The sequence below is a fragment of the Hypomesus transpacificus genome, chromosome 3 (genome assembly GCF_021917145.1).
Source record: "Hypomesus transpacificus isolate Combined female chromosome 3, fHypTra1, whole genome shotgun sequence".
NCBI classification, from domain to species: domain Eukaryota; kingdom Metazoa; phylum Chordata; class Actinopteri; order Osmeriformes; family Osmeridae; genus Hypomesus; species Hypomesus transpacificus.
In genome coordinates this window covers 5,722,240-5,747,871 of record NC_061062.1, presented here as the reverse complement: position 1 = coordinate 5,747,871, position 25,632 = coordinate 5,722,240, and the positions used below count along the sequence as shown (strand labels likewise).

Here is a 25,632-nt window from a genome sequence, read left to right as displayed (position 1 = left end):
TTGACAACAACTATGCGGTGCTTAACATACGTCACATACTCTGTTGCTCTGATTGGTTGTAGATCTATCCAATTGAGCGAAGAGGCATTTGTTTTCCAGCCTCGTTTGAAACAGCCCTGTAGTCAAAGCCCAACGGAGAGTTCTCAGACTCATATTCTGACTAGAATTATGAGTATGACAACGTCAGGCTACCGATGTCCTTCATTTAGGCTACATTTCAGACGAGAAACATCTCATTCTACCCGACGATGGTAATACATGTAAATATTACAATAACGTTTATTGTCGGATAATACAACAAGCAAGGTCTTGAAGAAAACAAACCGACACTTTGGAGTAAAGTGCACTTCAATGTCAAGCATTCGGTTGGACATAATTGAATCCCATTCTAATACAGATCATTCTTTTGTTTGCATTAATCTTCATGTTTATGTGAAAAAAACATTAAAACGTGGGGGGTCAGATACCATTATCCAACACCCCAACTGTCATCCACCTTGGGTGATCACATGACCTCCAAACCCTGCATTGTAAAGAAGTTAACGAAGGGTTGTTTAAATAAAAAATGGCCATTAATAAACACATTCCCTAGTCCTGCCAGATATTCATAGTAGCTTTTTTATTTAGTTATTTTTCAATAACCCTGTAAATCTAAATAGTGTGTTTTATGGTAAACAAAAAATGACTAAAATCAAATGTACCCATCTATTCACATGGACAAAATAACTTTTTACATAAATAGCTAAAAACAACGCATGTAATCAAAAAAAGTACTGACAATATTTGGTCATTCACCCTGTTTGTATAAAGCTTCCGGCACCTTTTCAGTCCTTCCCTTCATAAACTAAACTGCATTCTTGCTTTTTCGTAAATAAATAAAGTATTGTATACTTGACTGGCAGTGGGTTAGCAGTTGTTCATCCGTGAGTCTGAAGCATGACAACAATGGATAACATGGGAAAGTGGGGAGGAAGGGGGAAGCTAGGAGCAGGTAAAGTGAAAGGGAACTGGGGTCAGCGAGGCTGGATTCAAGTCCCTGACTATCTTGTTGAGGCTGGAGATCTTCTCTTCCAGCAGGTAGTTTTTTTTATCAGTTATTTTCTGGTGCTGTTCTGTCATCTCCAGAGCTTTCAGCAGCTTGGCATTCTCCACGTACAGGTCCTTAATTAACACGTCAGATTTGCCATTCCTGTGCAGCTGAACAGGCAAAAGTAGACCAGCCATTACAACTTTGATATCAGTCAAAGAGTAAAGGTACAGAAATGCTTGATTATTTTCAGAGCCAATTTTTGTCACCCAGAAGATGAGCCCAGTAACGTAGACAGGTCTGCATACCTGTTCCTTTAGCTGATACACCTTCTCCTTCAGCAGCAGTTTGACGTTGTGCAGCGACAGCTCGATCTCCCTCATGCGCTCCTCCATCCTTATCATCATGCTCTCCCTCTCATCCTGGGGAAACACAAACAGGCCACTTTTATTGAAAGGGAAAGGAAAAATATCACAATTGTAAATGTAAAAAATAGCAGTGCTCCTTTTCCCTACTTGAAGGGCAGAGTCTCTCAGGAAACACCACACACTCTCACCTGGCATTAGTTAAATGGTACAAATACAATATTAAATAGATCTGTGTGTCCACATGGATATAATCAAGGCAATAAAGCACCGAACTCAAGTTTAACAAGATGCTTTATTTGATATGGGGTTTTCATTAAAATATATTCTAGCAAAACAGATGACATCCAAATGCTGCTAATAAATAAATATAAATAATTTAGTATAAAACTGTAATAGTCAATGATTAAGAAACTTAAATAAATGGCTACAAACAAATCATACATAAATCATAATTTAAGTGTATAAATAAATTGGCGTCAGACAGTTCTAACAAAATAATGAAAACAAACAAACGGCACACCGTGCAATTTAAAGCAACACATCTAAAGATATGAGGCTGGCTGGCTAATTATTAGTGCTCTACAGTAAACCCACACTAACCTTTCTAACCCTCACTAACACAAAACAAAGTAAACTGACACTACTTCCAAGAATTTGTTGTAGGTGTCCTAACTGCTCAGATAATTACCAACAGCTATATAGAAGATAGTGGGAAATACTGTTGAATACATCTTAACCTAACAGATCTTCATTAAAAATGAAATGGTCTAAAGCACATGATGCAGCTAAATCTATTGCATTATAGCAAAGTGTTGCACACATCCATAACACATTACCCTGTCTACACAGGAAGACTCCAACAAGATAAATACTTTGGTTGACTTAAGGGCCTCAAGAGGTATATTGACATAACAAAAGTGGCACACATCCTATTGTATGCCAACAGTGCAAATTGGACAGATTCCACACAACAAACCACATTGCTGGTATGAAACAAATACATTTGATCCAACAATGACAGGACAGCATTGAAATTCAGACAAAAACATTAACAATCATTCTAAAACTCGCTAGCGGAGGATATTTCAGGTCCAGTGTTATAAATAGGAGTAAAAACAGTATTGTCCCATCTTGTTACATTTCATCGTCCTTCTCTCTTCAGCATGTGGACCAATGTACAAGGGTACGCATGATCAGTGCTAAGAAATTACATTTTGTTGTCCAAAGCATTATATCACAAACATTCCCTGTAATCAGTATTCGTAACTTTTTCACAATTCACTCAAATCCCTCATACAGTGTGGACCTGAAGGTACTCATATCCCTTTGGGATGACGATAACAGAAGTTCACATCTCCTGCCACCTAGTGGTTGGACGATACAATTCCACTGAGCAGATTCGACACGTCGTACATAGACGTCCCTTCTGCTCCCGTGAGGTTTGACAGAGGGAGGACGTACTCCCGAGACCCTCCGAGCCGACTCGGCGGTGGAGACGCGTGCTGTATGGGGGACGGGGTTAGAGGAGGGGACTGTGGGGTGAGAAACGGGGGGTCACAATCCTCCGATCCTCCTGTAGCTGTCAGCGTGAGCGGAACGCTGCTCTGGCATGGCCTCCTGCAGAGAGAAGGGAGTACTCTTCACCAGGGCTCAACCCTCCTCTAACCCTGGAGCCCCTTAACGTGGCTCACGGGCGTCGGGGGGTTCAAATACCCCGGTGAAAACGACAGTTCCAGCTGAATAATAAACGTCAAAACTGGATCCTGTCAATTTAGTAAAATGAGTGTATTGTAGCTTCACACTTCAGCCAGAACAGTCAACTACTACTGCAAGTGTGGGTTTTAGATTGAGCCCATTCTAGGTGACTGAGCCGTTTCTAGAGAGGTTTTAGACTATTTCTCTCTAGCAAGAAGAGGGCGGTTCTTCCTCGTGATAAGACAAACACGGAGAACACACAGCACCACAACCAGAACACCAATGTGGAGAATGACAAGCCTCATGACAGTGAGCTCCGGATCACGAGAGCACAGCACACAGAAACCACAGTCTAAACACCGGACCCAGAAAGTACACACACTCTACACACAGAGGACATGAGCTGGGAACAGAGTGATGAAACCAGGTTGTGAGAGCCCCAAATCCGGGGCCAAATCAAGAATTGTGAGGATGGAAATGACAAAGGAGATTTTGTGACAAATGCTTCAAATGATTTGAGAAGGGAAGTGTTGATTCTCCTCAGCAAAGTGAGTGCAGTGAGTTTAGGCCTGTGAGCCAACTGCACTCAAGAGTCAGAGTGCAGAAGAGAGATGGAAAGGAGGTGTAAGACGATGTGTACGATTAGATGATTGCGCTGCCCTCTTACCGGCATGTTCTCCGGGTGGTTAGGATCCTCGCCACGATGAGGCCCTCTCCGTTCCCCCGGCAACCGGCGAGGGGAAGGCGGGAGCAGTCCACCAAGCTGGGCCTGCAGTGTCTGGAGACACGGGAGGAGACGGGGTTAGGAGAGAGGAGGAGGAAAGAGGAGGAGGAAAGAGGGTGAGGACAGAGGAAGAGAGAAAAGCGAGACAGAGAGGGTGAGGAAGGACGGTATTACAAACATGACAAACAGGAAAAGCATCAAGGGAAAGGGGGATGATTGATCAGAGGCCCACAACAGATCAGTCACCTCTATGAGCTGGGAGTGTAGACGGGACATCTGGGTCTTCAGCCCCTCGTTCTCCTGGCGAAGCATCTCCAGCTCCCTGGGCACCTCGGCACCCTCCTCGCAGCTCCTGCTCCTCACCGCCACCAGCTCCTTCTGCAGGCTCTCCAGCTCCCGCCTCAGGGACACCTTGTCCTGCTCCAGGGCCCGGGCCAGGCTGGACTGGCCCTGCTGCTTCTGCTGCTTCAGGGACAGAGCCTGGGCCTCCAGCTGGCGGATCTGAGATAGAAGACACGAGTCGGGTGAAATTGAAAGTTATTTACAGGGCGTGTTTACTCCCAGCAGTAGACGAGCATGTTATGTCACAGATTAGTTGCCATGGTTTATGGTACTTCTATTCCCCATTTTAACGTTATTTATTGATGGCTGGTCTGTTGTGATTGAGGTTCTGTTTTACAATATACTACAAATAAATGAATCCAATATCACACACTGAATGTAGTAAAACATTTAATTAGGCTATGATCAGGTCAAAAGATTTTAAACCCCCAAATGAAACGAAAATACAGTCAGGAACAACTGAAAATAACCTTTTCCCTGGAGAGCAGGAGATCCCCCTTGGTGTTGTGGACCTCCATCTGAAGCCTGTCGTTCTCCTTCCTCACCAACTCCTGCTCCTGCTCCACCAGCCGTGCCAGCTCGTCCCGGTACAGCTTCTTGTGCTGGCTCTGGAACCCACTGGAGTGCAGAACAATCTCCAGAACCTGGTTCTGAGGTCAGGCGGAGCAGGATGAAGAAGTCCAAGTTGAGAGACCCCAGACAGATTGGAACTTTTCTATCGAAAAGGCTTGGGAAAAACATATTAACGTCTTACTTTGTCGTTGGCGTTCTGCAGCTGTTTATGCAGTGAAATCACTTCCTGTTTGAGGGCATCTTTCTCCTGCTGGCTGACACGGAGGTCTGACTTGAGGCGGGCACTTTGGAGGTTGACAGCCTGGAGAGTTTCATCCAGTGCCTGGAACTACGAGGGTACCTTGCAGTTGAGTAACTTACTACTTCATTGAGAATTCTGAAAACACCAAATAACAACATTCGCTGAAAAGTTGTTCAAACGCCTTACCCGCTCTTGAGCCTTGGCCAGCTGAGACCGCAGACTTTGGGTCTGCTTGTCCGCTGACTGGCGCTCTTGCAACAGCTGTGACAGCTGACTCTCCAAAGGCTCCACCTGAGATGCACACAGACTGAGATGTTAGATTTACGCAAAAATGACACAGTACCTCTGCACTACCAGCAGAATTCACGCACACGGTTCAGAGTTCTATAATATTGTAGTCGAGATGATGTTATTGTTGCACTGTGCCTGGTTGAAATACGGACCGTTCCTTGGCTCTAAAAGCTCAAATATTGTTATTAATTCTGATCCTTGATTCGACACTTTGGATAAAAGCATCTGCTAAATAATTACACTAAACAAGAAATTATTCATAGAATCTTTTTATGCACTGGATGTCTTCTTTTTATTTATTTTTTTAATGTTCAAACCTGGAAGGCCTGTGTTGTAGTTCTAAGCCCACATCTCACCTTCTCTCTAAGGGATGAAAGTTGCTGGGAGAGCTGGGCCTTGCCCTCCTCCAGCAGAGCAGAACCTTCCAGAGCCTTGGTCAACTCTACCTCCAAGGCAGACACACAAACTGCCATCTAACACAGAACAACCACTAATTAGCTACACGTCATCAACCACAACATTTAAAAGGCCTACCGGAGACCGTTTTTTTTAAACTTCCCAGATGCCTCACCTTGGTCCTCTCCTCAGTAGACAAGTTGTGCTGCTCCTTGACGGCCTCCTTCTTCTCCTTCTGTCTGAGAAGTGCTTCAAGCTGCTGGCCAAGCTCTTCCACGCCTCGGGCGTTCTCCGTGTTCTTCTGAGCCAGGAAACCGTTTTCATCCTCCAGCTGTTGGCTTCTGAGGCGCAGTTCTGAGATCTGAAGGGGAGGATTGGAGCATTTGCACAGGTTATCACTACACTGTAAGGATTTTAAAGCCAGTGGTTTGGCCTTGAAACCGATATTGGGTGTTCAGTTTGAAAAAAAAAAAAAACATTTGATTAACTGAGCTGAGCACATCTATCTTACCTGTCTCTTGTAGTTGTCAGCCAACTTCTGAGCTACAGTCTTTTCCTTCCTGAAGTGCTCCAGTTTCAAGCTAAGCCAAAATAAGTTTGGGACATGTGTCAATGCAGTATAAAAATTAGAAGAAATCTCATTTTATAAATGATTGTGCTGCTTACAGCATCTCTTCCTGGCTTTCCCTTAGGTCCTCCTCCTTCAATGCGGAAATCTTGTGTCTGAGCACAAGGTTCTCCTCTGCCAGACGGCTGGCCTCACTCCTACACAACCCACAAAGGAAAAATGCAGAAAATGTCAAGTCAAACTAGAATCTACCAACACAAGCTTCTTTCACAGCAAAACAACTAACTTACTCAGAATTTCAGTATGCTCTGTTATGACTTCTGTAAATGTGATAAAGTTCATACGGTTGAAGCAATGTTCATCGAAGGCAAAGGCTCTCTACTCCACAAACAATCAGACAACCATACATTTCTCACATTGACAGCGCCAGCTACTTTGTCTCACAAGGGTTATCTATGGGTACAGGGGTGGATGGCAGCACAGACACCAAGGCTAGAAATCTGTTGCTTTACATGCAAGTTACGGCATCTCCGAGCCACAGTGGACACACAGCTACTTCTGGTGCTACAAGGTTAGGAAGCCAAGCACGACTGCAGGGAGGACGGCACAGAGGGGTGGGATCCTACGTCTCCTCCGAGTTACCTATGGGCCTTCATCCTCTCGTGTATCATCAGAGACTTGTCCTGTAGGTCGGTGAGGGCCTTGCGGAGTTTGCCATTCTGCTTCTCAAACTCCGAACAGCAGTCCTCCAGGTCAGACACGGCCTGGATCTTGGCCTCAAGCTGGGAGTTGAGGTCCAGGAAGGTCTCCTCCGGGGCTTCCTCTGCAGTGTCTGCTTCCTGCTGGATGGTCAGGAGGAGCTCGTCCTGCCTCTCCAACTCACTGACCAGCGCCATCAGCTTGCAGTTCTCCTCCCTCATCCTGGTGATTTCATCCACCAGCGCCACCTGCTGATCCTGGAAGTCTTGGATGATGTGCATTTTATTCTCGAGGCCCAAAATCCTTTTCTCCAGCTTACAGTTCTGTTCCCCTAGCTTGGCGTTTTCACAAATGCACTCCTCGTATCTGATCTGGAGGTCTGTCAACTCCTCCGACTTAGTTACCATGTCCTCCGCCTCCTCCATCAACATCAGCATTTTGTCTTTCAGGCTGCAGTTTTCCTCAAATGCCAGCCTGCCTGCCGCTATCTTCTCAGTGCTGTCCACCAAGAGACTTTCAAGAGTGTCCGTCTTCTCCTGAAGCAGGGCAACTTTATGCTGTAGGACAAGGTTCTCCTCTGTTGCAATGCTATACTGGAACTGGAGCTCAGCGATGGAGGCCAGATTTTCAGATCGACCCTCTTGATCCGCACCATTGTAGATACGGCCATCCTGCTCATCCGCTTCCTCCCCGTACTCCTGCGGTTGCTCGGTAACCAGCTCCTGCTCGGGACTGTGAGAGCCTTCTGGGATGCATTCCTGTTTAGCACCATAGTCAGGGTCCTCGATTTCCTCTGGGTATGTGGTTTCCACCACAGACTCCTGACACTGCCACCCCTCCAAACACAGTGACAGGCTCTCATTCTTCTCATCTTGGGTATCTTGTGGTACTGCCTCCACAGTATATGATTCACACAGGCCATCTTCACCACAATCAACTTCAACTAAGTCATTGTTTTCAGGGCCCTCCGGAGAACAGTGCTCCACTTTACCATGGCACGGCATCTCTGAGGAACCTTTATCTTGGCCTTCATCAACACCGTATTCAGGATTCTCCTCTTCAACTGAGGATTTGGGGATATCATCAGCTATAACCACATTCTTAGGACAAGAGTCTTCCTCAATCTCTTCTTCAGCTGGACTGTGATCCTCCATGGAGACGTGTCCATCTTCTGGAACGGGACTGACATCGTCGCACGCCTCAACACTGGCAGTTACGTTTTCGGGACAAACCTCCACGTCCTCAGAAGGTTCATCAACCACCTCTTCCTCAGCATTATTTGGTTCAATATCCCCGACAGCCTTTGTCTCCTCTTGGTCGGCAACTTCAGGAAATTCTTTGTCCACCACCTCATAAGAGGTAAGGATGTTCTCAGAACATTCGTCAGGGGACTCGGTTATCATCTCTAAATCGTCATCCTGTGCTTGTTCGTCAAAGATGGCAGACTCCTCCACAGGGATTGGGAGGTCCTCTGAAGCAACGGTCACATCCGGATCACAAGACTCCATGTCAGGAGGGGATTCCGTAAGGATCTCTACCTCATCGCCATGCTCCACAGGTGTTTCATTATCGACAACCTCTTTAGTTTCAGTTTGTTGTGAACATGGCTCCTGTTCTTCATAGGGACAGGTATCCAGTGATCCGTCTGGAAGTTCTTCCCCTTCGGGGGAGTCTTCATTTGAGCCTCCCACTTTTCCATTCCTATTTGCGGATTCCAGAAGTTTATCGAGCTCTGCCTGGATCTTCTGAATTCTGATACTGAGCTGATCCCTTTCTGAAATGAGCTCAACTTTCTCATTTTCTTGTATCTCACAGGAGGTAAGTTTTTCCTGAAGCCTAACTTCAAGATCAGAGATATTATCCTGCAACTCCTGTCTCTCAAGGTCAAAGTCCACTGTTGAATGTTTAAGTAGCCCGTCTAGCTCATCTACCCTGGCCTTAAGCTCATCACAGTTTGACATTAGCTCACTCCTTTCCTCAAGATGCTTCTCAGACAACAAAAGCGCCTCTGTGTACTTGGCCTCAAGTTCAGACAGGCAGCTTTGAAGTTCAGCCTTCTCCTGCTTAAAATCCTCAATTGCCTGGTTCAGCAGAAGTTCAATTTCTTGCGCCCTATTCTCAGACTGAGCTAGAAGCTCATCTTTGGTCTCAAGGTTCTCCTCCAGTCTGTTGTGAAGTTCATTCAGCTTTCTACTCAGCTCAATCTCTTTAGTCTGAGCTGAGCTAACGGAACTCTCCAGGTCTCTCTGGAGCTCCAGGTTCTTTTCCATCAGCTCGTCTATTTCCGCCTTGTGAGCGCTCTGCAGCTGTTCTTGCTCCTTTTCCCACTCCTGGTGGAGGAACTCCCGCTCTTTCTTCATGGACTCCTGCAGCATGCTTCTCTGCTCCTCAGCCTCTTGTATGGCCTTCTCCACCTCCAGCTCCCATTTGAATTTCTGCTCAGCGTGCCTATCTGACAGGGCCTTCAGTTCATTGTGATAGTGCTGCTCCAGGTTAGCTACGTCAGTCTGGAATTGCTCTGAAACTGCGTCCTGGTCACCTGAGAACCGATTCTCAACCTCCTTGATTCGTTGGGAAAAGTGGCTCTCCAGTTCTTTCCTGCACATGGTTAATCAATGACAGTTATGCCCCAAAGTGCCCACATTTCAAACATACAAAAGTCTCACTCTCACCTGTTGCATGGACAGATCATTCATCTTGGACGTGATTACATCCCAAAATACCAACCCCAGCCCTTAAAGACAAATCTTACCTCTCTTCACTGATGTCGTCTCGGAGCTTGTCCAGTAGGCTGCTAAGCTGCTCCCTCTCGTCCTTGTGCCTGGTGCACAGTTCCTGCACAGCCTCCCTTTGGCTCTCTTCCAGGCGGGTCTTCTCCTCCTCCATCAGCCTCACCAGCCGCTTCTCCAGCTCCTCCTTCTCCGCCTCGAGTTTCTCCTTCTCCTCGTTCACCCTTTCCAGGATCATCCCCTCGTAGTCCCCCTCCAGCTGCATCCTCTCCCTCTTCCAATCCTCCACCAGCTTCTCCTCCCTCTGCTCGTGCTGCTGCTGGAGCTTCTCCCGTTCTTCCGCCAGCCTGGCGAGGAGAGACGCCTCCTGGTCGTCCCGAAGCTGGGCTCTCTCCGAGTCCCACTGCGCTCGGAGCCTGCTCTCCCGCTCCTCGTGTTCTCGGACCAGTCGCAGCATCTCCTCCTCCAGCACCGCCTGCAGGGACTCGTTACTCTGCTCGTCCAGCTGGGCTCTCTTCCTCTCCCACTCCTCCGTCAGGCTCATCTCCAGCTCCTCGCGCTCTGCTTGGAACATAACGCTCAGCTCCTCTACTCTGGCCCTCATGGTTTCTTCATGGCTCTGCCGTAAAACCTCGCTCTCCCGTTTCCACTCCTCTAACAGTTGCTTTTCGACCTCGGTTCTCTCCTCCTGCATCTGCTTCCTCTCCTCCTCCAGCCTGGCCTCGACCAGCTGCTCATGCTCTTCTTCCAGCCTGTGGAGCTCCAGCGCATTAAGCCTCCTCAGCTCTTCCTTCTCCGCCTCCATTCCCAGCTCCGTCTCAGCATGCTGGTCCTCCAAGGCCTTCAGCTGGTCCTCCAGGTCTGCGACATGGGTGTGGGCCTGCAGTAGCTCCTGTCTGAGGGTACCGACCTCCTCATCCTGCTGGTCGGCCAGTTCCTCCCTCTCCCCAGCCTGCCTCAGCTCCAGGCTGGCCCGCTCCTGCTCTGCCTGCTCTAGCTGGTTCTGGAGCTCCTGGGCTCGGTTCTGGATGCTGGACATCTCCTCCCTCAGGGCCTGGATCTCCTCTTGGTACTGGAGAGAAATGGCCTCTCTGTGTTCCTCGTGGGCCGCCTTCTGCACCTCCACGTTTTGTTCAAATTCAATGATCTGCAAAAAAGGATGAGGTTTTAACAAATGAGCGCAGCGGGATGGATGAATGAATATTTTTGAGAAGGTGTTCAGGAAGCACGTTGAAACACTAGAAAGCGGACGTGCCTTGCTTTCAAGTTGAGTGCGTAGATTTTCAATTTCCTGAAGGTGCTGCTCCTTTAGCTGCTCTAACATCATCTCAGCCTCCAGACTCATGTTGAAAGGCTGGCCCTCCTCCGAGCCAATACCTGGACAACCAATCAAACCGCAATCATGAGCATTATAACAACAATGATAAGTCCCTCGTGTTTCTTAGCTAGCTGTTCCCAATGGCGTACATGTATTACTGTAATCGAGACGTTATTGTAAGACTGTAGTGGAGGAATTGAGATGTTACTATTGCATGGTAGAATATAATTTGAGTTCCCCATACATTAATCAGCTACCATGATCAAGTATTTTTTATGTTCCCCACAACTGGTAGCTGAGTTGTAGTTTATTTGGAATGTACATTTTGGTCAGTAAATACATACTGTTCCTAGACTCTGAACACTGAAGTACTGGTAGAACCATGCACTGCTGATCCTTGATTTTCTGCTGTACTTCCTATTTGCAGTATATTTGTATACAATTATATAATATAATATAAAATAAAAATATATTGAATAAAAGTGTCACCTAAATGAATAAAATGTAGAAGTATGAATCTCTGGCATCTGTGTTGGAGGTGTTACCTGGGTCTGACTCCATGCCAGGGCTCTTGCTTTCCAACTCGTCCAGCAGGGAGGACTTGGAGCAGAGCTGGGGGGCTCGGCCCAGGCTGTGGAACTCCTGGAGTTGGGCCTGCAGTTCATCGATGCGATCTTGTAGCTCCTGCAAAACAACAACGAGACTCATCCTCCAAAAAAGCCAGACTAAAGTGGAACTGCAAGAAACAAACGTCCTCAGGAGGACAGAAGTTAGCTGGAACTAGCAAACAATCTCAAGGCCAATGTCAGTTTCCTAAGACCACGGTGTGTGTGTCCTACCCTGCACTGCTCCTCATAACCGCTGCGTAACTGTCGGAGTCGCTCCTCCTGCAGGAAGAATTCTGCACTGCCAGGATCCAAGTCTCCAAACTACAGAAAAAACACCAAGAGATAATCAGAAGTTGACAACAAAAAATGTATGTGATGTTGAGGGTCAGTTCTATGGGCGTATGTGAAGCCCTCTGTGACATGCTTGCGTGTAAAAAGGGCTATACAAACACATTTGATTTGATGTGCAACAAAAAATGGTGCTTTCTCTGTTGGAGCTTTTTTACTCTACCTTTTCCTTGAGAATGTTGTCCAGGTTCTTCTGAAGTTTGCTGACCTGGTTTTCCGCCTCCACCAGTTTCTCAGTGTTGTCCAGTAGCTCCATCTCAAGACGTCTGTTCTCCTGAGAGACACAGCCCACCATCACCCCACCGAACATCCTACACATTCAATCACTACCTACAGCATGGGCATAGCTTTGTTGTAGAGCATTTCACTGCAGATCAAGAGATTGCAGGTTCAAATCCTCCTACACACTGCATGAACTAAAAGCATCAGCTAAATAAACATGACTATTATGACCAATATTCAGAAACCCAACGAGCCGTAGCGTCTCGCCATGTTGGTGTCACCTTGACAGTGATGGAGAGGTGGTCCCTCAGGAAGGTCTCGTCCTCCCTGATCTTCTCCATCTGGATCTCCAGCTCCTCGCGCTGCTGGCCCGCCTGCTGCTGCACCTGAGCCATCTCCCTGAGCAACTCGGACCGCACCGCCGCCAGCCTCTCCCTGTGGTCCTGCTCCAGCTTCCTGCAAACACACGGGGGAGCCTTCATTACATGCACACACACACAGCCTTCATTACACACACAAACACACAGCCTTCACTACACACACACAGCCTTCATTACACAGCCTTCACTACACGCACGCACGCACACTTCATTACACAGCTTTCACTACACACACACAACATTTAATTTATTTGGATTGTTTAATTTTTCTCTATTTCAAAACATTCTTCCTTCTCTCTTTATTACTATCATTGATATTGTTCTAATTGTATTGTTGCTCTGGCAATATTTGTATTTCATATCAATAGAGCTTTTTCTGAACTGATATTAAGAGACTCATCGTCAGAGCGAGAGATATTGGAGATACAGTAAAGACAGTGAATGAGGGAAAGAGAGGGGGGGAGTTTGTTACCTGATATTTAGGTCATTCATGCGCTCGATGGCAGAGTGATGCTCGTCCACCTCAGTGGCCAGCTGGGTTTTGAGCTTCTCTGCTTTCTCCAGGTCAGAACGGATCTTCTCCTTCTCCCTGAGCTCACGGTCCACGCGTTCCCTGAGCAACACGCCAATTACACGGATTAAGTCCATTAAAACTGGAGATGTGTATTAAAGCTAATGCGGATTCCCAAAAAATGCCACGTCCATTTCTATCTATGTCTCTCTTTATGTATTTATCTACTCATATCTCTCCATCTACGTCTTTAGATATATCTGAATGTACCATATACATAGTCTATACACTTACAGAAGATGCCTGATTTCAGCTTTGAAGCTAGCGAGAGCCGCTTGGTGAATCCCATTCTTGGTGATGAGGAGTTCGTTCTCTAGTGCAACAGTAAGCTCACGGAGGCTCAGTTTTCCCTCCAGGTCAAAATCCAAGGCCTGCATGACAAACACAAACACACACACACAAGCAGAGATCAGGTCATCTCCAACAGACACGGGCACAGTCATCTCAGCCACACGGACGTACAATACAGTCGCCTCGAAACCACCAAAGAGGCCCAGGTTAAGACAGAGGGTCAGTGGGAGAGGTGTCACCTGTAGGATCTCAGGGCTGTTCTCGATGCCCTCTTCCATCCAGGCATCCAAGACGTTGTCCACGGTCGTGTAGCCCGTCCCGTCGTCCAGGGTGGAGAAGAGCCGCGTGCCGATGGTGCTGCTCATGGCCGAGGGTGCGGCCATCCTTCGTCCGGCCTCGTCAAACGGCTGGAGGGACACACGAGTTTGACGTTAGAATGTGTCAAATATGTATGAATGACATAGATTTACTATATATATCGTTTGTAAGAACTACTGTTTAGTCATCATAGATTGAAGATGTATTTTCATCGAAAGTAAGACTAGGCTTTAGGTTAATCTGCTAGTTAACAGTTGAGAGTAACAAGAATGCACCTGTACATCTTTTTTTTTTTACTACAAATGAACTCAAATGAAACTGTTGATAAAAAAATGTAAAAAGATTTTTGAGGAGCTCCTGTTCCCGTTTAAAGAGTTTCTTTAGAGAAGTGGAGGGTTACCTGAGTGGAGTGGTGTCTCTTCAGCTGTCTGTAAGGCGTGGAGGCAGACGGCGTGGGGGGTTTGCTGGAATTCACAACCCTGGACACAAACTCCTGGACACTCATCACTCCATCTCCTGTCAGACTCTGGACCACATCCTCAGTCACCTGCAAACAAACCAACCTCTTCAATCAGAACACGGCACCCTCACCGGCTACATCTAGTACCGACTTTGTCACTACAACAAACAAAACCCACTCTGTATGCAAATTACGGAGTTGAGTTCCTGTTGTTGTTGCAATGTCAGGCACCAACCACTGAAATATAGTTTGAATTGTGCACTTCTGGCCCTTAATTATCTGATGTACTTACTGTACAGATGCAACATTTGTATATTTGGGGGATAAAAGTGTTCGCTAAATAAATACGTTGTAATATGGGGAAGCCAAACTTCATCAAATGGTTCCTAACTCCTCCTCCTTTCCCTCCCCCTATCCCTGGTTTGGTCCTCCCCCTATCCCTGGTATGGTCCTCCCCCTATCCCTGGTATGGTCCTCCCCCTATCCCTGGTATGATACTCCCCCTATCCCTGGTATGGTCCTCCCCCTATCCCTGGTATGATACTCCCCCTATCCCTGGTATGGTCCTCCCCCTATCCCTGGTATGGTCCTCCCCATCACCCAGGTTCCGCTGGCTCGTCCTCACCTCCAGGCCCAGGTGCTCGCAGAGCGCCAGCAGCTCAGGCAGGCTGGCGGCTGCATCCCAGGGTAGGGCCAGGCCCTGGCAGGCCTCCCTCAGCCTGTCCTCCAGGCGCTGGGACAGGGGTGCTGCCGAGCCCCGGGGGGTGCCTGGCTCATCAGGGTTCCACAGCTGCAGCTGACCTGGTCACAGCACGCAGACGGGACCCAGATGATTTGACCACATATGATATGTGCACTCTAGATTCTTGTCTGAATATGCTTTATTATGCAGATACAGGAGCTGTAATTTACCAAGGACTGTGCCTATCTAATTTGTGGTTTAACGGCATAGATTATAACATTATAAATTGATTTAGTTCAAGTAATTCATACCCCTTGTAATTTATACATCCATACAGTCTGAAAGGGTTTCCTATTTCAGGACTAAGATGAGTTTAGAAAACCTTTTAGCCTATGGATAGATGTGGATAAAGTCAATTGTAGCTGATAGAATGATTCCATCTGAGCACGTTTCGATCTATCCTCACCTTCTGCTTCATATTCCTCTGCATTCGACTCATTGGCGTTCCAGCGCTGTGGAGAAATATCGGACGCATGTTACTGACAGCAAGTCAAAACATTTGACTGATTTTGATTGAGCAATGAAAACGGCTAGAAGAGATGGACACCGCTCTGATCATGGGGACCTGTAGATGGCCCATTTCCTCCTGTGCTAATCAGCTGGTTTTACAAGACCACATTTTTCTCTAAACCAAGGTTGGTTGGGAGGATGGGGGGGGGGGTGGACCGAGGGGGTTGTGGGATACCAGACAAAGAGGACAAGAGAGCCATTGTGAAGGCACGGGTCCCAGAACAGGGCACACAGAAGTGAAAAAGGTGAGAAACCGAGAGAAGTGTGTGGATTTATCTGTCCTACAGCAACAATGAAAAGCCAAAACATAGAGTCTAATTAATGGACAATCTAGAACATTCAACCATTAAAACTAAATCTTAACACTAAACACAATGTAACGTTCCCTATGTGTAAATGTAGTATATACCTTGATACGATTAAGTCATGATTACTGAAATGTAAATTTTTTTTTTTTTTTAGTAGCTATACTAGTTTGGCCTGTCTGGAAGTATGAGAAGGGGAGGGGCCTATGGGGAGGGGGGGGGGTTGTCTATTGTAATGTGGCCCAGAATGGCCGCCTATTGTTTAAGAGGGCAACTCAGTGAAGGAATGGAGACCAGATGGGCCTCTACCGGAGAGTTCCATCCCAGGGTGCACTGGCATCTGAGAGAGAGTGATGGTGGTGGTGGGGGGGGGGGGCATTGTTCCTCTGTCAACTCCTACCCCCTACCCCCCTCCCATCCGCCCTGCTACTCCCCACCCACCCCAACCCCCACGCCTCCAGCCTCCCCTGTCAAGCCCCTCGACCCATCCCCATCTGCTGGGCCCCAGTCAGGACATTGTTCAGGACCAGCCAGATTAGCCCCGAGCAGGACACGCTCCACGGCTGTGTCTCTCCAGCATGTGCTCACAACTGGGACAGAGCAAGGGCCGCACACAATACCAGCCCACGCCCACAGACGCAGCGCGGGGCCCATCCTCCTGCTGCCTCCTGCACACACTTAGTCCATCATTGTTGTCCCAAAATGAATCTAATACCTCACAAACATCACCGGCCAGACGTCGTTTTGTAGAGGACTCGGTCACAGTGACTCAGGGGGCGGAATCCCAACTTGTGTGGGTCAGAGTGTCGACCCCGAGGTGAACCTAGCCAAGCAGCTTAAATCAAGGCACTTTCCACAACAGAACCAGGCAGAGGATTAGTCTGTCCTAGAGGCATCAAGCTGCTGTCCACTGGGCCAACGGACAGCAGGCTCCCTGGAACTCTCTGTGATGCTAGTAAATCACAGGTACAGCTATTGAGAATGAGGAACGTTGCAGGTTGAAAACAAATGAAAAGGTTAAGATTGCACGTGGGGTACAGAGTATTCATGTGGAACCCTTGCTAGAAAAATTATGAGGGCAATATTTATTATGATTTTTATTATGATTTTAAGGCAGTCAGGTTGCTGAGCGGTTAGAGCATCGGGCTAGTAATCTGAAGGTTGCCAGGTCGATTTCTGGCCGGTGCACATGACGCTGTGTCCTCGGGCATGGCACTTCACCCTACTTGCCTCGGGGAGAATGTCCCTGTACTTGCTGTAAGTCGCTCTGGATAAGAGCGTCTGCTAAATGACTAAATGTAAAATGTACCTCCACATCCCTCTAGCTCAGGCAGAGGAGTCTGAAGGAGCTCTCCTCCATGTGTGCTGACAGGGAGCTGTTCCGCACCCGTCAGTGCCGGCAAACCGCAGACGGCCAAAGAAGCTGGAAGCCGCGCCGCAGCGACACGACGACAAGCATTTGGCACATGCTCTAGACTAAATGTAATCAGTATAGTAAACACACTGCAGAAAAATCTGTTGTGATATAATACCAATATCAACACACAGCCAGCCATATTTCAAGCTGCACTAACTCTACCGTGAAAGGCATAGAGGGTTGTGTTTTGACAACCAGGGTCTTTCCTACATCCTGCTACGCTCCTCACCGGAAGGCCTGCCTGGACATGACCAAGTGGACGCCAACACACTGCGGTTCCCTTGACCACCACAACACACATTTGTGCCAGGGGGCAAAGTTCACTGGTACATGGTCCTTGCCACCCCAGCACCTCGTGACATGCATCAAGAAGTAAACCAATCACAGATGGCTCATAAAATATGCTGACGCTTCTGAAGCAAACGTTGGTGAAAACGAACAAGCCACTTGCTGCTGGTTCTACCCACACAAGAGTTGCAGAACCCGCGTAATATCCTCCACTATGGTCGATGTGCCACAGAACCACACTGTAGTTATTGTTCATTATGAACTGGACCTGGTCGTGGGGATGTGGTTATTTTGCAATGTGCCTGGTAAATACAGACCATTCCTTGAGTCTAAACACCAAAATACTGTTAGAACGCTGCACTTCTGATCCTTAATTTTTTGCTGTACTTTCCATGTGCACACTTTGTATGTTGCGATACAAACAACTGCGAAATGAATAATATTGTGATGCATTCACTTTGCATGCTTTTATCCAAAGCAATGTCAAGGTGGACATTTTAACCTGCCACTTCTTGTCCAACATTTTAAACACTCTGAGCTATACCCACAATGCACAAGAAAACGTCCAATACGAGTGTAGCTGACACACCTCTGCAGGGCTGGTATTTATACAGAGCGTCTGCCCTGTGAGATTACGCAACGAGAAGAGAGCAGAGCTGGAGTGTCTGCACTTGTTTTGAGGCCCTGCCCAGAGCTAAGCTGATTAGCTAAGAATAACACCTTGCAGAGGCAGCCTGGGAAGGAAACACACAGAGCAAGCGAGGACGGGCCAGGCAGGAAGAGGAACCTGGAACGAGCACTGCGCTGCTGTTGCAGCCGTGCTGTTTAGCCAGAATGCATTAACCCTGGTCCTCAGGCCCCACTGTCCTGTATGATTTTGATGTTTCCCTGCTCCAACACATCTGATTCAAATGAAGCTCTGCAAAAGCCCGATAAGGACCAATTCGTTTGAATCAGGTGTGTTGGAGCAGGGAAAGATCTAAAACATGCAGGGCCTTAACACCAGGGTTGAAGATCCCTGAGTTAGTCGATACCATATGAGGAGGCGATTTAGGGAACAATACGTTGAACGGTGCAGCGCTGAAGTCAACAAATTAAGTTCCTGTTCTCTGTGAGGAACAAATGTGAACAAGGGCTGAGGCCAGAACTTTGTAGAGTGGAAGCACTCGTTTTTTCAAACAACTGTGAAGCCCTCCGGTCTGGTTCATCAGACGGACAGTTACCTCTCGTTTCCTGGGGACGGTGTCGTCGTTCTCCTCCGCTCCCTGCTCCTCTGTGGCATCAGCGCTGACGACCTCTGAGAATTCGGTCACGGACTCAATGAACTCCGGGGTGGAACGGCGGCCATAGCGTTTGCTGCCCCTCACAAACTTAGGATGGACCTCGGGGGAATCTGCAGAAGAAGAAGAGGATGTAGAAGAAGAGATGAGGATCTGAGGATGAGAGCTGGCTATGAAAGTGGGGCTCAACAGTTGTGAAGGTTCTGCCTTCGTCAGATATATTCGTTAGATATTAAATGTAGAAAGCAAACTAAAATGTATGTGTTTTAGCTCCCAACTGTGACGTATTAACTGTGTAAACAACAAAAACTGAACTAAATGAGACTGGATGTTGGGTGCCATAACTAAGTGCTAAATTTTGACTCTGCTAACCCTCTGGCACAATGATGGCATCCCGCTTTAGAAAGTCTTAACTCAAACTCTCTTTTTGATGCCAGTGTTTCCCACAGATTAGAAAGCTATATGTGGCGGGGGGGGGGGGGGGGGGGGGGGGTGTTGTTTCATGTCAGACCGGGGGGGGGGTCGAAATAATTCACTAAATCAATCAACAACAACAAACAAATAATTTCTGCATATGCAGGTAGCGACGCTGCATACAGGGTGCTAAATAACTATTTAACTGGTCGGCTCCATGACGCCGGGTAAGTAGCTAGCTCTTGAAACTTCTCACCAAAACAACGAAGGGGAACCTTCGATTAAGACATGTCCGTCGGTACCTAGCGAAAAGTAGCCTCAACTTTCCTAGACCTTTAGCTACGGCACTAATGCTGAAGGCTCGCTGATGTAGCTGTCGGTCTCACTAGAACGGCGTATGCATCGTTGCTAACGTGTGCTGACGTAGTGACTGTGTGTGTATGTGAGAAAGACGCGTGCGTGAAAGAGACGGAGGGAGAGCAGGGAAAGGAAATGCAGCTGAACGAATACGCTGCGTGTTTTTACCTAAATAGCGATAAAAAAAAATGTTTACGAAACGCAATGTGTGGCGGCCGGTGTTGATTCTGTGGCGCACCGCCACAAATTAGTCTATGTGTGGGAAACACTGGATGCTAAGTCTCAAGTTCTCACACACACACACACACACACACACACACACACACACAGCTTGGCTTGGGTTAGAAGCCTACGCCAGGTGACCACTTCTCACCTGGCTGGAGTGAGAGTGGAAGCATCCAAATCAAGGAAGGCTTTTCGTTACATCACCTTGTTCTCTAGCCTAAGCAGGACACTTATAACTGTCATCTATGGAACTCCACTTGACATAACGCTTTAACAAAAGAGGCACAGCAGTACAGTAATAAAATGCCCACCATCTAAAATATATCAACACAAATATATGTTTGTCACGTATTATGTTTGTATGTTGTTTTGTAATCTATGGACTTAGTAAGTGTTCGAAATAAAGTTTATATATATTTTTTTTACTTTAGTAGTCAGTTTTTAAAATAACAACAATGCTGAAAGCCCAGCCATGACCATGCAAACAGATGTCAGTCCACTGGCTATTCATAGCCCACGCTTAGCCCTGTTTGCCTTCATGCTGCATGCTAAGATTAACTGCTGAGTCAGACAAGGTGAGGATTCAGTAAGTCACCGTGGACCATCTCAGAAGAGAAACATCCAACAGGACACACTTGACATTTGCCAGTTTCATGTCTGTCATTCAAATGAAACAGTTCTTAACGGAACCCTTTACGGGGGTCAGATGGCTGAGCGGTTAGGGAGTCGGGCTATTAATCAGAAGGTTGTTGGTTCGATTCCCGGCCATGCCAAATGAAATGTCCTTGGGCAAGGCACTTCACCCTTCTTGCCTCAGGGAACATGTCCCTGTACTTACTGTAAGTCGCTCTGGATAAAAGCGTCTGCTAATGACTAAATGTAAATGTAACCTTGCAGCTTTATAGATGGAAGGGATTCAGTCTAGAAGGAAGGGATTCATTCTAGACGATTGAGGTGATTTGTTCTAAAGGACTAATGATTCCTTACCATGAGTAGTGCCGGGTTCCTGACTGGGTGGAGGGGCTGCGATAGTGGACGACAGAACCTGGATCAGTGCATCCTTGAACTGGTTAAAAACAATCTGCAGAACAAAAACATTATTATTCTCCTCTTCTTTTCAAGGGAGGATTCTGAGCAGACGAGTGAAATTCTATATCACTAAATATGTTTGGTATGGGAGGAATGAGGGTTCTACCGGACAGTATTATTCCACTGTTGAGATAAAATATTGCTCATGAAATTCCTGAGAATAGATTCAGTCTCCCCCCGAGGTTGGGTGGATGGAGGGAGGAGGTTGAGAGTCCTTGAATGACATGTCTAGATGGAGGGGGGGGGGGAGAAGAGGTCACACTCCTCACCAAGAAACAGCTGCCCACCCTACAACTAATGGGTATGGAGATTCTCTTTGTGTTAGGAGTCAGGCGTCTGCCTGCTTAGGTGGGGGTTTCCTTTTTTCCCATCCTCATTGTTGGGTGATGTGGCTGGGCAAGAAGACCCCTGACTCCACCCCCAACACCCCCCACCCTTGCCTAAATCTCTCAACATACATACAAAACAGACCAGACGGGAACACGTCCATCCAGGCTAACACACACAGACAGCAAACCTTCAAACAGGTTGCCACGAGTAACAATTTGTGAAACTGGAGCATGTACCAAATGTAGATCTAGCTTCTAGACGTTCCTCGGTTCGTACCCTCCAATGGGAGGGCTTGTTTCCACCTCAAGTACCCTCTAGCTGATGCACTCCTGAATGGTGATTAGTTTGGTTGTCCTGACGACAGACACCTAGGATAAGGGTTGATGGGGCACTATTTTGCACTACAGCAAGACGGCTAACAAAGCACCCCAAACCTGGAGCCACAAAGGACCTGGACTGGGGATATTGCCATCCAAGCATATTGGATGGCATAGTTTGGATGACAATATCCCCTAAGGCATGAATAAAGTAGGCTACCTGTTGAGCTATCTAAAAAAAGTATATATTTTTTCCTCATCGCTGTGTACCTCATGTTTTAAAACACAATTAGCCTCAGTGTGGTTATAAGTGCTTTCGCTCCAGGGTGGTTTTGAAGCATAGCATCACCAGTGTATCCTCCGTGTTGGAGACCTAGTCTATATTTGTAGAGCTCAGATTCTAAACAGAGTCCCCATATTCAGACGTGATCCCCACGGCCTGAGCCCTGGATGATGTCCCCAGGATGAGCAGGCGTGTTGGCCAGTACTCACCCTTCCTGTGAGGTCATTCTGGCCCTGCAGCAGCACGTGGAGCAGCGCGGGGGTGGCCTCCTCCAGGTGGAGCGCTTGGCACAGGTCGGACAGCTCCTCCGGGCACAGGGAGCCTGCTCCGCTGCCATCGAAACTCTCAAACACTTCCTTCAGACGCTCCTCATACTGGTCCTGCTGGCTGTCATCCATCCCACAGGACAGCACCCTGCCCTGAACACACACACACACACAACGATGAATAAACCTGACAAGAGACTGTTTACATGCACGCCTAGCAGAGAGCAAAGACGCCTCCCATTCAGCTCCTGTGACCAGGGAGCGAGACAGGACTTACTATCAGGGTGGGAACATCCATGTCAATAGTATCCGATCCCAGGAACACCCTCATAGGTGACGGTCGCTGGCCGTTTGATCTAGAGCCACACTGGCCTGGCGTCATATGCGGTGCAGGGAGGGCTTTTGCTAATCTGCTTAGTCTTAATGAATGATTAGGCAATCAGGTAGACAGACCCACAGTCCTGGCCCTGACTCCTACAGACTCCCGGCTTGGCACTAAGGACTAGGAACAAGCCATGAACGAGAAACATGCAAAGCATGCAACAAGAGCAACATGACCTTAATTGATGACCTCGAGTTTATGTTCCTTAACTGACTTGTTTTACACCTATTTTCATGTTGGTTTATACATCGACAAAATGCAGTGAATTCCCAGTTGATTTTATGGCAGAATATTTTTCGGAGGGAGGACGGAAGTTCACCAAAACTACTAAAAAGGCACAGTTAGAGAGAAGTTGTTGACAAAAAATATGACAGAAAATGTGTCATTAAAACAGCTGATTCTGAACCATAGTGTTCTGGAGTAACCATTAATATAAATTCAAGAATAAACGACAACAAAGGTTCAGAGTCTATATCAGAGGAGAGCGGAGAGGAACTATTTGAGGAAAGAGCACTGGAGTGGGGCACCCAGTCTGTGGTTAATTACAGCACCAAAGGCTAACACTAATAGCTCCTGACAACCTCCATTACAGGGACGAGGACATTGTTTGGGGACCCAGCATGGAGAGGTTGTGGCTGGAATTGGAAGACAATGATAATGGTGTCAACTGGAAAACGACATTGTTGGCTCGGGAGTTTTAAAGTTAGTAAGCAGAGGTCAGATTATCTGCTAGGGATGTGAAATGTAGTAGTCCTTGTCTAGTCCTAGTCCCCTCTGTAGGAAGATGGAGATACTAACTTAATCTGAATTAGCCCTGAAGAGCAGTAGGTTCTTTAATGCACAGCTGACTGATCTCTTTAGGCCCGTCTTCTGGGGAAGGTGAACCTGGAGCCTTTTCAGGGAACGATGACTGGATAGGCGAGCGATGACATAACGCATCGGCACAGCCCAGGACGCAACCTGAGACACCCTGACTAAGCTGAGCGGAGGCAGGCAGCATCACACACGAGGGGAAATAGTCAACTCAACAAAGTGCTCCATTCCATGAGGGATTTCACTTCCTGGTCCGTCACACTGTTCTCAACCACAAGTGGTCGACTTCTTACATTACGTCACACACACAGGGCAACGGGATGTTTGATTCTACTAATGCTGGGTCTGACGAAGCACACTTTCAGACGTGACCAAGCAAACTCCGCACTGAGGCAGGTCACACAATTAAATTCTCCCTGACCGCTGTGGAGGAAATGGGGATTTCCTGTGTACTTACATTATTCACTAATCAATAGAACTAGTCATAGGTTACAAGTTAGTATGTTTTCATGCGAGTTTGCTATTGATAAGAGTAGATCGTGTCTTTGTGTCAGGTTGAATAGATGTTCAGGGTCTGGAGAAAGTACTGGGTAAACGTCCCTTCCTTGTGATGATGACGACGGGGAGAGGTCCACCTATGATCTCTCTCTCTCTGCCCTGAGAGTGGTCATGGGCTGGGAGGCTGTGAATCTCTTCCTCCGTGACTGTTGGAACACCGACTGCCTGACTGTTTACTTTCTTGTACCCTATAAAAGATGGTCCTCCAGCCTTCAGAGCTGAGAGACATCATTGAGACCTAAGCCTGGTGTTGTGTTGTCATTTATTATCAGTGGTATGGTGTTCTCCCAATCTGCAGATTGATAATCCAGAACTCAACTGAATTTAGTCACTCCGTTAGACAAACACTTTCATCACCGTACACACACACCGTGAGCCCTGGCTTGGTGTGTGTAGTGACATGGTCACCCCATTATTTTCCAGCTGCTCCGTCAGTGACGGCAGCAAGTGGGGGTCTGGTCTGCATTAGGCAGGTGTCCCCCTCCACTCAGACTAGGGGTGCCCCATTCAACACAGACAATGGGGGTGTCCAGAGAGAAAGAAAAAACTAAACACATTCTACTTTTGCAATCTCAGTAGTTGATCAAATTTAAGGGAGACATGCTTGTGTCTGAGATGATCGATAAACATAACATTTGACACTAACATATCGAAACTGAGAAAGACCAACCCCTAAAAATAGAAACTGATCGTTAGTCACTGTTACCCTAAACTGCCACGAGTTTAGTAACTCATACTGCAGTTATTATTTTATTTTATAGGGACTAGATATACTGTGAAGTCAAGAGAACTGTCATCTACATTTCTAACTGACACTAGCCTATATTTTAATAATGGTGGGAATGTCTGCTATATTCACCGATACTGAATCTCAGTCGTGTCTCAGATGGACAGCTGTCTTTGGAACAATCAGCCGTACCAGGCCACGGGAGTGGAAACACAGAGGTTAATCCTGACACCTGCTGCACTATGAGATCTCCCAGTCACCACTGGGCAGCTGTCTATTGTGCGAATATAGGCCTATCCGGTGATGCTGCTCAGAATCCACAGGCCCTTTTTTGTCTAACACCAAGGTTTATTCATCATTTTTTGTTTTCTTCTCGAACATGGACAAGAAAAAGTCAGAGCTTTACACTCACACGGTCAACTTTAAGAGCATCACTTCATATTTACATTGTTGCCAGGGTAATATTTATGACAACAAGCACAACCTCAAATATTTACTCAAAAATGTACCGGTAGCCTATATCCTACATTATTTCCCTGCTGTATCCATGCAATATCAGAATGCAATACAAAACCATTCACAAATAGTACACAGTGGCATACACAACGGTCAAATCAGGTCGTCCCTTTTAAGCAATTATGACCCAAGTCGTTTACCAAGTGAACAAAAAAAAGCTACAAAAGCTGATGTTTCAGATTGCAGCTGCAACTTGTTGAAGGAAGTCCGTTTATGTTTAATCAGTAAATTACATAAAAGCAACATTTATTGCATGGATATTTGCTAGGCGTACATTAAGAATCGTTTAAAAAACACTAACGTAGCCTACCTTTTTTTGGCTTGTAAGGATGCCTTCCTGTTGGCCGAATTGTGTTGACGGCTCGGGAACTAAAAGTTTTAGGCTACAACATTTTTACCGTGATAAAGATCTAGATTGTTTTCCAGATTTAAATAACTGCACGGTAGTTTTATGGTTGATCTCTTGTTGTGCTCGCCGGACCGTAGGATGCCCACAACTCCGAATACTTTTGTCAGACAGTGTGCAAGTAAGCTTGATATCAAACCGCTTTGTGTGCGTTCGTCTCAGCTGCATCATCTTGTAGCGGATTTTGAAAAGCTCTCGATAGAGGAAGGGGCGGTACGAGTGAAAGCATGTCCTACAC

At 46.9% G+C, this 25,632-nt stretch overlaps 1 protein-coding gene across 2 annotated transcripts; it reads right to left on the bottom strand.

Annotated features, from left to right (window-relative positions):
* Positions 1-120: 120 nt before the first annotated feature.
* nin (ninein (GSK3B interacting protein)) lies at positions 121-25,564 on the bottom strand. 2 transcript variants are annotated; one of them, XM_047046083.1, is made up of 27 exons: positions 25,299-25,564; positions 21,936-22,145; positions 20,695-20,788; positions 18,655-18,824; positions 15,318-15,363; positions 14,795-14,970; positions 14,110-14,256; positions 13,631-13,798; positions 13,335-13,471; positions 13,002-13,142; positions 12,431-12,605; positions 12,091-12,201; positions 11,811-11,900; positions 11,517-11,655; positions 10,909-11,030; positions 9,677-10,800; positions 6,324-6,422; positions 6,169-6,238; positions 5,833-6,018; positions 5,618-5,734; positions 5,157-5,261; positions 4,911-5,057; positions 4,627-4,806; positions 4,061-4,315; positions 3,758-3,868; positions 1,336-1,449; positions 121-1,197 (listed from the first exon to the last, which is right to left on the bottom strand). In XM_047046083.1, exons 2-27 carry the CDS (start codon positions 22,122-22,124, stop codon positions 982-984), a joined length of 4,629 nt encoding a protein of 1,542 aa, XP_046902039.1. In that variant the 5' UTR covers positions 22,125-22,145; positions 25,299-25,564; the 3' UTR covers positions 121-981. The 2 variants fall into 2 exon arrangements, with proteins under 2 accessions (XP_046902039.1, XP_046902048.1); XM_047046092.1 differs by lacking the exons at positions 121-1,197; positions 1,336-1,449 and adding an exon at positions 1,669-3,012.
* Between the last annotated feature and the right edge of the window lie 68 nt (positions 25,565-25,632).